The 17,324-nt window shown below is 41.0% G+C and overlaps 1 protein-coding gene across 1 annotated transcript in view; it reads right to left on the bottom strand.

The window, feature by feature from the left end:
• The window catches only part of LOC116234687 (guanine nucleotide-binding protein subunit alpha-14-like), a 64,110-nt gene extending 57,532 nt beyond the window's left edge, over positions 1 to 6,578 (bottom strand). Inside the window, 4 exon segments of the mRNA XM_090131887.1 lie at positions 5,836 to 5,920; positions 5,922 to 5,962; positions 6,226 to 6,289; positions 6,384 to 6,578. Of these exon segments, the coding sequence (XP_089988013.1) occupies positions 5,836 to 5,920; positions 5,922 to 5,962; positions 6,226 to 6,289; positions 6,384 to 6,578 (385 nt within the window).
• Positions 6,579 to 17,324: the final 10,746 nt, after the last annotated feature.

The following is a 17,324-nucleotide window of genomic DNA, read 5'->3' as shown; positions in this document are numbered from 1 at the left end:
TATTTTGATAGTTTCTTCAAGGCACATGTAGAATGAATATTAGGTATCTCAGAAAATAATGCAGCACCAAAAAAACCAAAATGGTTAAAAGTAAGACATAACTACACTACACAGAAATACATTACTCCTTTCAGTGTTGATTAGCTTTTTGGGACCATGAAATTAAGAAACATTCTCAACAGAACATGTCTTCCTCTCCTCACTCCTCATCTCTCCCCTTCCAAACAACACAAGGATTTTTTAAATCAGGTAATACAGAATCAAAGGAAACAAAGCTCTATAATCTTTTTTCCTCCACAAAATACTCTTCTTGTTTTAATTTTAAAACAACCCTTTCTAGTTCTTTAGGAACTATCACGCCTTCGAACATTTTTTTTAAAATATTCTTCCATGTTTTGATACTAATGGCATCAGGCTAGAAACACAAGATACATTCCCCCAAAATGAAGCACAGAGAAAACCAGAGTAGGAAAATAACATGATTTTAATGCACAGTGAAGGCAGAAAAAGTTTTTCATGCAAAGCATTAGCCTTTACTAATTCTTCTGCTGCACTATCAAGCAAAGGAATGGTATTTTCATGTATTATTTCAAGCATTCATGATTGCACAATGAGAGGTGCTGTTTTATTAAAAGAGCAAAAAAGCTGTTTTAATCCCAATATATGTTGGGAGAATTCATGAATTATCATTTGATATCTTGAACAAAAGTTCCTCAAAAATAAAATTCAATTTGACCAAAATTAGTCTTGACAACACATAATAATGGCAAAGGTTTCAGATAGTCACTGTAAACTAGGCAGCTGTCTTTATCACTCAGGACGTTTATCCAGGAAACTGTCACATTCAGCCCTACACAATCACATTCTCAGTATTAAAGCACATTGAGTTTTTTCTGGTCTAAAGAGGGGTTCCACCTTAATCCAGCCACCTGAAATGTGATTCAGAAATATTTGAGAAGAAAGATGCATTTGTACACTGAATATTTGTACACATATATCCACACATGATCACTGGACTTTATTCTTCACAATGAAAATCAGCCACACACAGCTCAAACAACTGATAAATATTCTACAACTGTCCACAGTAACAAAGCTTGTGGATGGGGCCCTCAGTGACGTGAGGTAGTCATTGGCAACTCTGTTCACAGCAGGAGGATTGGAACTAGATGATCAAATCTTTGCCATTCTGTGATTCCATGAATTATTTGTTCAAGTTAGCTTCTAAAGAATTATATTGTTTATTCTCAGAAACTGTATTACATAACCAGAATTTCAATCGATAACAAGCACTTGTTCATGCATCAGCCTTCTCTATAGCCAAATTTCCAACTTCCCTTTTTGCAAACCACTACAACAAAATGTTTGAATCATAGAGTTTGAGTTGGAAGAGGTCATGTTGTCCTTCTGCAATGAACAGGGACACCTACAGCTAAATCAGACTGCTCGGAGCACCATCCAGTCTGTCCTTGAGTGTCCCCAGGGACGAGGCATCCATTACATCTCTGGGCAACATGTTCCAGTCCCTCATCACCCTCACTGTAAAAAACTTCTTCCTTATATCCTTATATCCAATATAGATGTCCCCTCAAAAAGAAGTTTGAAATCATTTCCCCTTGTCCAGTCACAGCAAATCCTGCTAAAGAGCCTGTTCCCTTCCTTCTTATAGCTCCCTTTAGATACTGAAAGGCCACAATCAAATCACCTCAGAGCCTTCTGTTCTCCAGGCTGAACAGCTTCAGCTCTCTCAGCCTGTCCTTCTAGGAGAGTTGATGCATCCCTTGGATCATTTCCGTGGCCCTGCTCTGGATGCAGTCCAACAGATCCACATCTCTCCTGTACTGAGAACTCCACATCTGGACGCAGTACTCCAGGCGAGGTCTCACCAGTGCAGGGTAGAGGGGCAGGACCACCTCCCTCTGCCTGCTGGATGTGCTTCTTTTGATGCAGTCCAGGACTCATTCTAAATGCTCGATTTTGCCTCTTATTTTAAATTCAGATGAGAAGATGGTATCAGACTAGTTTATGCAGTCTGGCAGTATAAATTAGCAACTACAAGGACAGCTCTGCTAAGAACTTGGTAAGATAGACTTTATCACCACCAGACTGAGTATTTCCTTTCTATATGACTTTCTACCTCATGTAAATTCAAATCACTTAGTCAACGGAGAAGTTCCTTATTCCTACACCATCACTCAAAAACAGTCAATTTTAACACATTTATAAACATCAGCCAAGTGCTCTCCAGTGCTTTGGAAAAACAAAAAAATTAACCATGATGATAAATCTAGAATTTTCCTATAGTGAGAAAGTTAAATTCATGCTTTCTGTAGAAATGCAATTATTTCTTTTAGGAAAAAAGAGCCCAAGGTAATTTCTTGCTGCTGCTATGAATGTTACCAAGTGCTTTATCTACCTGTACAAATGTTCCTGTTTAGTATAATACCTTTCTTTCCAGACAAACAATTACAAGAAAAAACTTTAAACTAGACTGATTCATACCAGGTTGCATCTGAATATGCTTAGAAACTCTTTCTTTTGTGAAGTCAGATCTCACAGAAAGATTCTGTTACAAGCTTAATCTGGGATTTCTCCCAGGGCTTCTCGTATTCAGAAGCCAGTCAAAATCTGTTCTCTCTGTACATATCTTTTGTATAGTTTTCTGAGAAAATGCACAAATCAATGCAGGTCCCTCACTGCCTCAGGAGCTCCAAAATGAATTATTCAGTCTTAAGTGTCATGATTTCTTCTGTTAACATTTGTTTGAAATGAGAAGATTCCTAAACAACTACAGCAATGCACAATAGCCATGACAGGTATCTCCAGAACTTTTATTAAAGCTGTATTTTGTTTTCTTTCTCCATGCCAAAGAATGGTCTAAAATAAGGGGGGGGGGGGGTGGGAGGGAGAGGGAGGAGGGAAGAAAACAAGTGGTTCACCCATGTGATACAACCACTGTAAACATTTGCAGATGCTTCCAGAAAATAAAGGCCTACGACAGCTGGTATCTCAGATGTGCAGTATTCTTTCAGTGAAATCTGTCATGGCATTGCTAGCTGGGAGATCTTTCTGCTTCCAAACAGAAGTCAATGTACTGGCAGTCAACTATCTTTGAAACAGCCCCCAAAGACATCTCTTCTCATCAAGAACTAATGACTCTGCCCGTTCAGCACGGCCCTCTCCACACTTGGCCCCATTATAACAATGCAGGCTGAAAGAAAATCCACTTGAAGTGGCCACAAGGAGCATTATGAAGGACCAACTGCACTAACTCCCACCATTCACAATATGCTGCTTACATACACTCATAAGCAGCACTATCTTCCTCATGCATAGAGACTTTTCATCAAAGGTTCATTTGCAATGACAACTTAAGTATTCCTTTTATAAACTTCTGTGTACTTCAGTAAGCTTTCTGGACAAGATTATATCATATCTCCTCTTAAGTATAAAGTTGTATTTCAGCACATGTGCACACTTCCTCTGACAACAAACCCCTTCAATCACAATTTTTTACTGGGATCTCTTTATTATCAGAAGTAGACCTATTGCTATCACATTAGGGTGAGAATTTTTCATATCCTAATCTGACACAGTCAGCAAAGCTTTGTAATGCTGACTGTGGTATTAAGACACGTACCTGGGAACACATCATGCTGCCTTCAAGCAGGTCCGTTCTGCAAGTGGGCTCAGTGCTATGGAACAAGATGATTTCTTTCCAAAGTCTGCTCTCTCACTCAAGAAGAGAAGTCTGGAGCAGGGGAGCAGAGCAGGAAGAGGTAGGAAGCAGACGTTTGTGGGCTGTAATAGAAACCAGTGTGTGAAAAAATAAAATAAAAACTTCCATTCGCCAGTGCATTTCTTTTACAGTGCAAAGGTTAGAAGAACTAACCTTTGAAAGTATGTTACATCCCCCTTTATTAGCACACTGCTGTCGTGCACACACCTGGGCACAGTGAAGAAAAGAAAATGTCATTTATGTGCTTCATCTTGTCAGACAGATGACTGAAGAGGGATGTAAGAAGTATGCATAACCAAGAGACATGGAGAAGATTGGAAAGGCACTGGTAGTATTACACCTCTTTCTAAACTAGTATTATGAACTTTTGAATAAGAATCATAGAAGATATCCTGAGTTGGAAGGGGTCCATAAGGATCACTGAGCCAAACTCCTGGCTCCACGCAGGACCAATCAACAATCAGACACAATGTCTTAGAGCACTGTCCAAACATTCCTTCAACTCCACCAGCTCAGGGCCATGCCCACTGCCCCGGGCAGGCTGTTCCATGCTCACCACTCTCTGGTGCAGAACCTGCCCCTAACCTCCACCTGACCCTCCCATGAATAAGAGGAAATGAACAAAAAACAAATGAAAGAATTTTCTCACACAAAGCACAGGTAAAACGAATATCTTCTGCCAGAAAATGTAGTAGATGGCCAAGAATGTTAGATAAGCTCATGGAAGAAGAATACACCGAGAGCTACTGAAAGCTCAGGAACTTCATGTGGCTCAGGAAGCTTCTAAGACCGAAAGAGGTGGATGCTAAGAGTGCTGCTTACTGGAAGGAAGGAAGTTATTTTATGCCATTCTCACTCTTGAAGAACTGCTTTCCGAAGACAAGACGTTATAGGATTAGCAGTCATCCAGAATAACGTTTTTGGATTTTTTTTTTTTCCTTTTCCTGTAAAAGAAATAAGGTACTGCTATATTTGACAGACAATAAGATGATAATTTACTTTTCATTGAATGGAACAACACACTTCAAATTACGCTTTCTGACAAATACATAAAATATGTGTCCAAATATGGTTACATCTATATTCTACACAAGCATCACAATTACCAGCATAAATGAATCGGCCATGGTACATACATACATTCCAGACTCTCGAGCCAAGCCCCTCCACACTGCTCACTCCCACAGAACACACCATGCTGGCCTGCTGGCCAGGCATTTAAGCACCTGCCTAAGGGCATCACCCTTGCCATCAACCTCACTTCATCCCACTACAAAGGCACACAAACACCACCTCTAGATGCAGCAGCTCCCCTGGTTTTGCCTCCTGGTTCTGTCTTTCCTGTAACTCTTATTACACTGAGAATCTGGTACACCTTGATCAAAGATCTAACAAATTACGCTTGTGTTTCCTGCACGACTTTCAAGTGGAGAAGCTAACTAACAAAAAATTCTTCCAGCTATTGGGTGAAACATACAACATTCACAGCTGTTCAGTGCTGCATGTAGTGGGATTTCAATTGGAAAAAATACAAATGAAGAGCTGCTGCATTTCTGTTGTTCTTGTTCAGGGGAGTACTTTTGTTACTCTGAGGTTTTTCAAAACCAACTTGAGCATACACATCAGTGTTTCTGGTTAAAAAAGTGGAATTATACAGAACTCCCTCCGTGTTTTGAGTTAGTGTGATATCCCAAATGCAAGAAGAGGAGAAAGTCTGAAACTGGTGAGCACTGCATCACCTGCACAGTGTACAGGCAGAGTGTGAATTGGGAAGAAAGTCACTCCCAGACTTTGCAGACACTCCCAACAAACAAGAGCTCGCTCCTGCAGTGGAGCCGAATCCTATCCCTTATAAATATTCACAGCAGGATTCAAAACATTTACCAGCCTTCCTCAAAGACCTGGCAGAAAACAAGCAGGCATCCCCTCTGACGGCTGCATCAGCCAAAAACGCACGCCTCCAGGCCGGCAACGGGCGACGGCCAGCCAGGCACGTGGCACTGCGGTACGTCAGCGCTCGGGCTTTCCTTTTGGCACCGCCCGTCCCAGCGCCGCGCCGTGCCCCGCCGCCCCTTCGCCCGCCGAGCCGCACTCACCCAGCAGCAGCAGCTTCAGCTCCCGCCGCGCGTCCCGCTCCTCGCGGCGCAGCTGCCGCTCGATCTCCGCGCTGATGCGCTGCGATTTCTTTTTCGTCGGCCGACAGGCAGCAGGTGCCTCCGCCCGCTCAGTGCTGCGGGGGCCGGGCGGGACGGTGTCGGTCCTGCTGCTGGCGGTACCGCTGCCTTCGGGCCAGGCTGGGAGCTGCTGGCGGGTTAGGTACTATCCCTCTGCTGGAGAGGGCACGCGGTTTTTGTTTTGGGGTGTTGGGCAGTCAGCTGCACCTCTCTCCCTGCTGAACCTTGAGTTTGGCTTACAGATACCGGCCCGTGTTTTGTAAGGAGCGCAGCCTCGGGAGGTCCTTACATCCAGAAGTTTACTTGCCTTACCGCCCCGCCCCCCCAAGCCCCGGCAGCGGCAGTAGCGGCACTGTCCCCAGGGCGTTCGCCGCCTCTAAAAGTGGGAAACACCACTGAGTGCAGGACTGCTGTCATCGGCCCCTCGAAGGACGAGGAGCTGCAAACCAGCTTCTGGGCTACGGCCGTACCAGGGAGATGAGCGGCTGCGCTGAGCGCCGGCACCGCTGGGACACCTCGTGGGACACCCCGTGCGTCCTGGAGCTCTTCTCAGCTCGGTTCCTTCCGTCTGCCGCGCAGGGTGCTCTCACTCTGTAACGCTGTGTCACAGTGTACGTCCCAGGCTTGAGAGAGTCATTGACGCGTTCGCAGATAGCAGAGAGCATGACGTTTGTGACCTTCTTGGTACACACGATATCATACATATGGTATATTATATGTGACCCTTTTGCCCCAGTGAAGATCTGCAAAATCAATATTTGATTTTTAAATCTCTTTTCAACTCGACCGCAGATAGATTTGCCTGGTTACTTGAGGGATTTTTTTTGCAGGGGGACGTATCAGTGGGGAAGAAATGTTTACTGCACAAAAGCCAAACCTCTGATTTAAAGTAACATTGATTACATGCTGAAATCGTGCCACTAAGGACACCTTTTTTTCTCCATTTCGATTTGTCTGTTTTTTGAAAGTCTCCGTCGATTCTGATGCATTAGTCTGTTTTTCTCCTGACGTGTTCCTTCCCTACTAGTTTACTCATTGTGGCTTACCCCCACAATGACTCTTAAACCTTCAGATAGATTTGATAAAGAGCAGCAGGGTTCTGACTCAGAGTCCATGCAACAATTACAGGTGAAACCACATGGACATGGGAAGATAAAGAAATATTTATATGAGTGTAACTGGTTGATTTGCCACAAAGCAACAACAGCAGTTGCTTGTTTCTATATTGTGAATGTAAAATATTTTTAAAACAAAGCTCAGTGTGTAGGTCTGTACAACATAATCACCTCACCAGTTACACGTGTGGGAGCAAGCAGTTATGAAGAAGAAGTTGCTTCATAATTTCAAAGGTAAATACTTCATAGGTGTTTTTTTTGTTGTTTTTTTTTTTTACTCTTTACTCTTCAGGATGCCTTCCCAACATAAGAAACAGTGCAGGAAACAGTTTTGGAGGAGTTGGGACTTTCTGAGTCCATTGATAGTGGAGTTTCTTTGCAAACATGGCTGTTCTCCAAATAATGTCATTCATTGATAAACAGGTAAATATTTGCCTTGTCTCATAGTATTTGTTGAGCAGTACACAAAGTGTCAGGTAAGTGTGAGAATTAAGGTTTCTGGGCAAAACACAGAGAGGTGCACACAATTGTACAATTACCTCTGCACAGACAACTTTGAAGATTCAGATCCTGTCTCTGTTCCTACATTATGGTTGGCTTTCCAAAGGAAATACAGAGTATGCACAATCCACATTTAGACTCAGATATCTCTTACCCTGATTGGCATTACTCTAAAGCAAAAAATTAACATCTACAAAAGAGTTTTCAGGGTTGTACCAGGTGAGCTTTTCTTCATCGTTCCACCAAAGTCCATCAGCCCACTCCTTAAGAAGCATAAAAAACATTCCCTTCTCAAAAGGAAAAGTTCCCAGTTCTCCCATCTGTTGTTCTTCAGTATCAGAAAAATAAAAGCACTGTGATTCCACAGGCAGGAAAAAGGAAGGGAGAGGAAAAGGGAAGCCACGCAGATTCTTGTCTTTTATTGGGCTGGGCTTCAATTGTGGGTGTTTCCGTGCCATAGCACTGCTTGGTGCCATACAGTTTCCCAGAGAGTGTGGTTTTCCTCATCCGTACATTTTTTACTGGTTAGGCTGAAGAATTCTTCCTGGCATATTATACTGTGTTTCATCTACTTCTCCAGCTAAGAACAACTCAGTACCTCGCAGGAAATTATTTAGGCAACTTATTCCTTGAACTAGCATTTATTTATGTAATATACTTAAGCTTTCTCCTAATCATCAGTGTTCTTTCGTCTGCTAAGCTGTTGCTGTTTGGAACAAACTAGCAGTGCTTGCTGCTTACCTTTTGATTATCCTGTAGCTGAGCAGTAGATCTCTGTAGATTATAATGAGGCCGTTGATAATTTCTGCTAAAGGCTTTGTTTATCCAAAACACTGCTGCGTCTCTCAGCACAGTTGGATAGAAATATAAACACCACAGAACCTGGCAGCCACTCCTGTCTGTAACAGCCTCCAGAGGCTTTCTCATGAGTTACATGTGAAGAGGCTGCACAGAACATTTAGGTGTAGTCATGTTTTGTAGACCTGGAGTAAGTAGCCAGTGATACTTACCATTAACTCCTATGGCTAATCTGCCATTAACCAGAGATGCCCACTTCCACAGATGCAACACATTAAAACTCCGAAGAGTTTTAATGCTTAGCATACAGTGGCTGCCAAAAACTAAAGGATCAGTAAGAGATGTATTGTCACACAGTATTTCTGAGGAGATCAGAAGCAGAATTCAGTTCTGAATTGGTTACAATAAACATCAGTGGTGAAACCGTGCCCTCTGTTAAACAAAGCACGTGTTTTGCTAAGGGTAACTTAGAGATTAACTTGAGATTCTTCTAAAAATCTGGTGTGATCTAAAAATGCTTCAGCTCCAACATCTGCATATAAGGAAAAGACTGGATATTAGAAAGAAGCTTTTCATAGTGAGGGGTGAGGCACTGGAACAGGCTGCCCAGAGAGATGGTGCATGTCCCATCCCTGGAGACCTTGGAAGTCAGACTGTGTGGGGCTCTGAGCACCTAATTGAGCTGGAGGTGTCCCTGTTCATTGCAGGAGTTGGACTAGGCGACCTCTAAGTGTCCCTTTCAACTCAAATGACTTTGTGATTCTATGACCTTACTTCCTCACATCTTTTAAAAAGGTGTGTTTGTTGCAGTTGAGAAAAGGTGTTTCAAATCACTCCTTTTTCTTAAAGTGAAGTTGTAGTTTTGTTTGACCTTGTGAAGGACAGAGTGAAGTCTTTTCCAGTATCTTGTAAAAAAATCCTAAACCAGAAACAATGATTGGACCCTCCATCTTTCCTTCACTAAAAAGACAAAAAAAAAATAGTGCTCCATAACAACCAGGAAAAGACTATGTGCTGTGGGGCTGGGTGGAGGTCGGAACCTGAAGAACAGCTGCAGAAGAATGAACTTCTGCTTGTTTCATGAACTCATGTTGTATTGTGTGCTCTACACAAAAAACAGCTGGCCGAATAAAAAAGGGAATTGAATGTAGGAGTGTGTGAGACAGATCACACTTTAGAAAAAACCAGGAGCAGAAATTATCAGTGTAGGAGCAGCAAAGGAAGTTACTTCATTTTTGCCATTTTGTATATTTTTATTTTTAATGTCTAGAGGTGGTCTTTTGGAGAGAGAACTTCAATGCTGAATACCTGATATCAATAATATTTGAGTTTTAATCCTTATTTATGTATATGGTGTTCCTTCTATTCCTAGCTAAGGCCGTATTCCTAGATACGTGAGCAAGAGGGGTGCTAGAAGAGCCTTGTCATTCACTCAAGTAAAGAATCTGATGTTGTAGGCACTCACGGTCATTTTAACCTGTGAAAAATGGATAAAGGATTTTTATTTGGTAGTGGTTTATGTCCACTTTTCTGAGGAGTACACAGTTATACAAGATACAGAGATTTAACGAGAAACAGACTCCAGATGTTATGCACATATCAAAATTGGGAGATTAAAATAAAGTAAATGCTCTAATGATCATGTGGCTTTCTCTTTAGGTGGGTGGTTGAATTTCTGTTTGTTTTGTTATTTTACACAGTGATAAAGTTTCAGTCCAGCTGACTTCTTTATTTTCTTTGGCACTTTGTGTACTTTGTGCATTTCATTGCTGTAACTCACAGTAGCTGCGCTCCTTAAAAGGAATAGACTCAGAGAAGCCTTCTTCCTGGCCCAAACAAGTCTGACAGGTTTAATGATCCCAAACACTGGTGAGGTGAAAAATATCCCAGATTCAGCTGTCCTCCAAGTGCATGTTATTTACTGTGCTCTTGCTCTACAATGCTAATGCCTGGATTGAAGGATACCAATTAAATTAGTGCTTAGAAAGTGAAGAATTAATTGGATAAAATCACAAAATGATTAAAAGGGAAATCTGGTCCTTGCAGCGTGTACTTTGAAAACAAGGTTAAGTTTCTTTCCGACTGATGTCTGAAAGTTACCATTGACAAATTTTGCTAATTTTATTGTATGGTAGACTATTATTTGCAATGTGAGTTTATACCCTAAAAAAATAAACGAGGGAAAAAAGCAGTGAAAGCCATATAAAACTGTTGACATGACAAGTATTGTGAGAGGGATCAAAGAGGAAAATGAGTGAATGGTGAAGCAAAGGAATTGTCAGATAATCATTGTCATATAGAAGAAAGGTGAAAGAAAGAATTCTCTCTTTAATTCTAAAGATTTACCATGTACGGAAATTTTTTTGAGTAACTCCACGTGCATATGCTCTCATTAGAGTTATTAATGTGTTTTGAGGTGGTAATAAATAACTTCAGGTTCAAAGAGAGACGTAGGAACATATTGGCTTAGGAGATGTTTTGGAAAAAATAAATGTTTCAGTTGCTGGCAGATACCATAAAGTTTTGCATTTTTATTTTATCTTCTATCATGTAGTCTAAACTTCACTAGCACTGAAGCATCACCAGAGCTGGTTTGGATGAACTGTTTTTACTCTCACAGCTCCTCTGGCCCTATCAGAAAGGGAGGAGAGCCAGAATCCATTTGCACAATATCGTATATTCATATTATGGCAGAGCTGGGATTGAAAGACTGATCGTATCACTTCTACTCTTGCTCTTCAGTTTATCATTGAAGCACTCTGTAACATTCAGGCAAATACTTATTATAGTGTTTACTTGTGCTGACCGATGGCAATGTTCCATTAATTAAGCTGCAGCAGGTAATGCACCACAGCCACACTGTTCCAGTCTTCTGGTGTTTCTTTGGGACTTCACGATGTATTAAAATTTCATATCAAACAGACCAAAATCTCCTTTGAATTTCTGGCAGCAACTTATCTGAGCTTGATTTAGTTCCTGCTCAGTATTATTCACAATTATCTCTAGTTACTCACAGATCAGAATGTGTACAATCACACCTCCCAGATCTGTCACGCCACTTTCATAATTTCTTCATCCTCATGTTTTAACATTTCAGTAAATCCACATTGGCCTAGCAACATTGCTAATGTATTTTGTTCCTAGTATGCTTCGACATATCTCCCTTTTCAGTGCCAACTTATTCATAAACCAGTAGTTATTTAACTTTCCCTTTATCATTTTGTATACTTACCACCTTTTTTTCCTGTATGTTTTTTCCCTTTCCCTAGTGATTAAATCAAGATGAAGTTTCTGCCAAATTGCCTTGGTACTAATGTTTTTGTTTTTTTTTTTTTAATTTAATAAATCTTTTAAAATTTTTCTTTCTTTTTTTTTTTTTTTTTTTTAATACTCCATTGTGCTTATTCTTCTTGCAGAATTCACTCATATTTTTCCCAGATTTGTGAAATGGCAGTTTTGAAGTCTCAGGTACATGGATTAATTATTAATTCCAGGAACTCTCCTCTTTTTGCCCATAATAGTTGTTGATTTGAATTAACATTTCCTTGCAGCAACTGGCTTTTTCACCATAACTTACTTTTTTAAATGGTTGCCTAAGGTTTTGTGCAAAAACTCTGTTTAAAAAGCTCCTGTATGTAATTGTTAAGCACTGGCTAGATTTGTATTCTCCAAAACAAAAGTTTCTAACACAGTACAGGCAGGAATAATTAAGTGTACTTAGGAGCAATTAGTTGTATTCTCGTTTAATTCAGTAGCTCACAATATTCTTCCTCTCTCCCTTTCTAATCCCACCAGCTTTAGCTTTTTAGTTAATTCATTGGCTCACATGTATTTAATACCCTCACAATTTTGAGCTACCAGGAACTAAATACTAAGAAAAGGTCTGTTTTACTATGAATGCCAATCAGCCTGCTTTATGCAGTCCTCCTAATGTAGTCGTTGTAGTCAACACAAAAATCACCATAGATATGTTGCAAGCCACATTAATGAACAGCCCTGAGAGCTAGTGTTAAAACTTAGTATTGGGTTTATGGATAAGGTTAATGGAGAACACTTAAATGAGTCTTCTAGGGATAGCAGAAATAAAGTCTGAATTTTTGAGTGATTTAATTTTGAGCAAAATCTAAGCTGTAACCAGATTCAGATTTGAAAAGCTGTGGCCAGCAGGGAGAAGGACACCTCTACTCAGTCCCCCTCTACTCAGCTGCTGTGAGCCCCATCTGAAGTACTGTGTCCAGGCCTGGGGCCCCCAGTCAAGAAAGGCATGGAGTTCTTGGAATGGGTCCAGAGGAGGGCCACTAAGATGATCAGAGGGCTGGAGCACCTCTCCTATGAAGAAAGGTTGAGGGAACTGGGCTTGTTTAGCTTGGAAAAGAGCATGCTCAGGGGAGACCTCATCCCCAGATGGGGATTATGGCCTTGCAGTACTTGAAGAAAGCGTATAAACAAGAGGGGATATGACAGTTTATGTGGTCTGATAGTGATAGAACAAGGGGAAATGGTTTTAAACTGAGACGGGAGATTTAGGTTAGATATTAGGAGGAAGTTCTTCACAAGGAGGATGGTGACATGCTGGAACAGGTTGCCCAAGGAGGCATTCAAGGCCAGGCTGGATGTGGCTCTGGGCAGTCTGGTCTAGTGGTTGGCAACTGTGCACATAGCAGGAGGGCTGAAACTGATCATTGTGGTCCTCTTCAACTCAGGCCATTCTATGATTCTATGAGAAACTCAAATTTTATGCCATAGTGGGATTTAAATTCTATAATACTAACTACTAGAATTTGAAAAAAAAAAAAAGAAAGTAACTAAATAAATAGATAGATATTAATCTGTTATGGAACTGGATTATCAAAAGTGGCAACCAAAGCTGCAGGAAAGTACTTACTATCAGACAGAGCGATGATTGACAAAATAACAACAATGCCAAGTGATGCTAAGTTTTGCACATAACATTTTGAAATAGCTAAGTACCATAGCTAATAGGATTAGTAGTGTAAGTAACAAGTAAAATAAATGTTAGCCTTATTTAAGATGTTTTTTTTCTCAAATGTAAATCTGATTAAAACAAGATCTGATTATGACCATCCCATGTTTCATAAGATAATAGAACAATATGCACAGTGGTTCTTCCTTGACTTTTGTTTTAATTTACTCTGACAGTCCAAAAGTCATCTTACAAATTGTGATCCTGTCTGGGAAGAGACTCAAGGAAGCTCTGACACTACTCTGACAGTTATCACAGTACTCCTTCGAGAGTCTCAGACTAAAAGCAGACATATATTTTGATAGTGAGATATAGATCAGAAACATAGAATCACAGAATCACAGAAACATAGAATGGCTTAGGGTGGAAAAGTGGAAAGGATCTTAAGAAAATCCAGTTATAAACCCTTGCCATGGGCTGGTTGCCACCACCAGCTCAGACTGTCCAGGGCCCCCAACCAACCTGGCCTTGAACACTTCCAGGGATGGGGCACCCACAGCTTCTCTGGGCAATCTGTGCCAGTGCCTCATTGTCCTCTGTGTGAAGAATTCTTCCTAAGATCTAACCTAAATCTCCCCCCTTTTAATTTAAGGCATTCCGCTTTGTCCTATCAGACCATGTAAAAAGCCAGCCCCCCCTCCTGCCTGTAAGCTCCCTGCAAGTACTGGAAGGCCACAATGAGTTCTCCACGGAACCTTTTCTTCTCCAAGCTAAACAAGCCAGTTCTCTCACCCTTTCTTTATAGGAGGGGTGCTCCAGCCCTCTGATCACCTTAGTGGCCCTCCTCTGGACCTGCTTCAACAGCTCCACAACCTTCCTGTACTGGAGGATATGCATATATATTGCTGGAAATGAAATCTAAAAGATATCACCCTCAGTAAGTTTGCAGATTACACCAAGTTGGGAAGAAGTGTTGATCTGCCTGGGGGTAGTAAGGCCCTAATGACGGATCTGGACAGGCTGGATGGATGGGCTGAAGCCAACAGGATGAGATTCAACAAGGCCAAGAGCCAGGACCCATACCTTGGCCACAACAATCCCAGGCAACACTACAGGCTTGGGGAAGAGTGGCTGGAAGACTGTGTAGACAAAATGGACTTAGGGATATTGGTCAGCTTGGTTGAACAGGAGCCAGCAGTGTGCTCAGGTGGCCAAGAAGGCCAATGGCATCCTGGCTTGTATCAGAAATAATGTTGCCAGCAGGAGCAGATTAGTGATCATCCCTCTTTACTCAGCCCTGGTGAGGCTGCATCATGATTACTGTGTTAAGTTTTGGGCTCCTCACTTCAAGAAAGACATGGAGACCCTGGAGTGTGTTCAGAGAAGGGCAATAAAGCTGTTGGGGTGTTTGGAGCACAGGTCTTATGAGGACCAGCTGAGGGGACAGGGATTGTTTTGTCTGGAGGAGACTCAAGAGAGACCTTATACCTTTCTACAACTACCTGAAAGGAGACTGTGGTGAGGTGAAGGTCAGCCTCTTCTCCCATGTAACCAGAGATAGAACTAGAGGGAATGGCCTCAAGTTGTGTCAGAGGAGATTCAGGTTGGATGTTAGGAAATACTTCTCTGAGAGAGTGATCAGGCACTGGAATGGGCTGCCCAAGGAGGTGGTGGAGTCAATGTTCCTGGAGGTTTTCAAGAAATGTTTAGATGTTGTACTGAGGGACATGGTTTAGTGGGAAATATTGGTGATAGGTGGACGGTTGCACTGGGTGATCTTGTAGGCCTTTTTCAACCTTAGTGATTCTATGATTCTATATGTAATCAAAACAAATTTAGGAGAATGTGAAGTTTAACATGACAAGTTTCATGAAGTTTAACAAGGGCAAGTCTCAGATTCTGCAGCTGAGACAGGACAATTCTGAATCTATGTACAGAGTGGGGGTAGAGAGGTTGGAGTGCAGCTGCATGGAAAGAGTTCTGGGATCTCTGGCTGATGGCAAGTTGAACATGAGCCAGCAGTGTGCCCTGGCAGCCCAGTGAGTCTGCAGGATAACTGGGAAGGAAGTTTTATAAGAGTAGGTAGCAACAGGACATGGAGAAATGTATTTAAACTGGGAGAGGGTAGATTTCGACTTGATATTAGGAAGAAACACTTTACTGTGAGAGTGGTGAGACATTGGAACAGGTTGCCCAGATAAGCTGTGGATGTTCCCTTCCTGGAAGCATTCAAAGCCAGGCTGGGGGGGCTTCGAGCAACCTGGTATAGTGGGAGGTTCCTGCCTATAGCAGGGGGTTGAAACTAGATGATCTTATAGGTCCCTTCCAACCCAAACCATTCTATGATTCTAGAAGTCTATTGCCTGTATTGTGTGTGTACTAAGTTATTAGCCTTCTTAGTTCTTTCTGAAGTTTTTTTTTGGAGTTTTTTTTTTGTTTGTTTTTGTTTTGTTTTGTTTTGTTTTGTTTTTAGTGAAAATGAGAGGGAAAGGAAATGAAGGAGCTGTCTGTTGTGAAGAAATTCTGCTCCACTATGAGAGCAGAACTACTCTTGCTCTGCATCATATGCAAAGAATTCCTGCTAAACTTTTTACCCTTGAGGAACTTGGGTTCACAACTAGCACAGAAGGTCACAGTGACAACAGTATGTAATGTAGGAATTTCCAAGTAGTTGCTAGCATTGCAAATCACACTACATGGGCTTGAGTCAGTCTACTCAAGACAGACTTCCATCTCTGTGATTTCTCTGCTTTCCTCACACTAATGCTTCAACCTCTGTGACTTACAGTACATGAACTAGCAAGTAATGAAGAAATTTCTGAGAAATTTCAGGTGATCAGCACTAAAAAAAGCCTCCTCTAAGGTTTTTCATTGCCTTTGTGAAGTTCACCAGGACAAAAAATGAATCTTTCATTCTGTGAATTTAGCAATGGATTGAGCACAGAATTATTTAAAGGAAAAGCTAAATGAATATGAATAGGTTGCAGAAAATGAAGTCTGCAGCAGTGAAGCTTGTATGCCATTGTATTAAATTTCTAGTGAATGAGACCTCTGTTTTCACCTGCTGTGCAGTAAAAGAATAAATAGTGAATATACTTGTGGCTCTCTTTAACAGCATATCCAGACATTATGTGCTGGAGAGATGTAGAAAGTTATTTGCCGTACATTTTTATAGCCTAGCATACAAGAACCTCTTCCATAATTGAGAATTAAGAAGATCATCTACTACACTACAGCAGCCATTTTCTAATGTTTAGACAAAGTAATTGATTTATACATATTTTGAAGGTTTACTAGTGAAATCAGTTTCATTTACTTGACCAGCAATGCAAGATCTGCCTTCCATGCCTTGCAGCATTAAATTATTCCTCTGTTGTGCTTTCAAGGCACTGTTTTGAGCACTCAGCTACTGTATCTCTTACTGAACTCTTAAACAGGAAAGCAGTGAATAAAAAGATGCTAACATGCACTACTGTGGGATTTTGGGTTTTTTGTTTGTTTTTTTTTTTGTGACAAATTAGATGATGTTATAGAAATCTCTTAGAGAGGGTGTCAAAAGATCACTAGGCAAGGGAAGTTATCAAACTTGATGAAGTTAACAATTGCCTAACAACTATACTCAGGTTGCTCATCTTAGGTGATGTCTATTAAAAAAATGAAGTTATAAAGGGCTTGCAGAAAAACCTTAATTATAGACTTTAACACTGCAGTTTCTTAACATAGAATAAATCAAGTCTTATCAATAACTGTGAAGACATCAATGTCTGTTCCTTCCATATTCTCCTGAGAAAAGGAGAAATTAGGATTTTGATATACACATTGTTCTGGCATTCCAAAAGCAGCACTCAGAATAAAGCAAACATTCTACAGCATGTGCTGACAAATTAGCCTCTTGCACACAATAATCAAAATTATGTGCACATTTAGCTGACAGTTGTTAAGAGACTTCAAATACTTCATCTTGAGATAAATGGAATTTTATTTTTAGGGAGAGTGATTCCTCTTTATCATAAACGTATAAAAGTGCAATATTATTTACTGTTATTTACTGCATGCAAGTCATCCTTTTCTGT

Source organism: Phasianus colchicus, chromosome Z (assembly GCF_987193195.1).
Source record: "Phasianus colchicus chromosome Z, bPhaCol1.hap1.1, whole genome shotgun sequence".
Classification (NCBI taxonomy): Eukaryota; Metazoa; Chordata; class Aves; order Galliformes; family Phasianidae; genus Phasianus; species Phasianus colchicus.
Note: the sequence above shows the minus strand (reverse complement) of the source record. Positions and strands in the feature narration are given on the sequence as shown.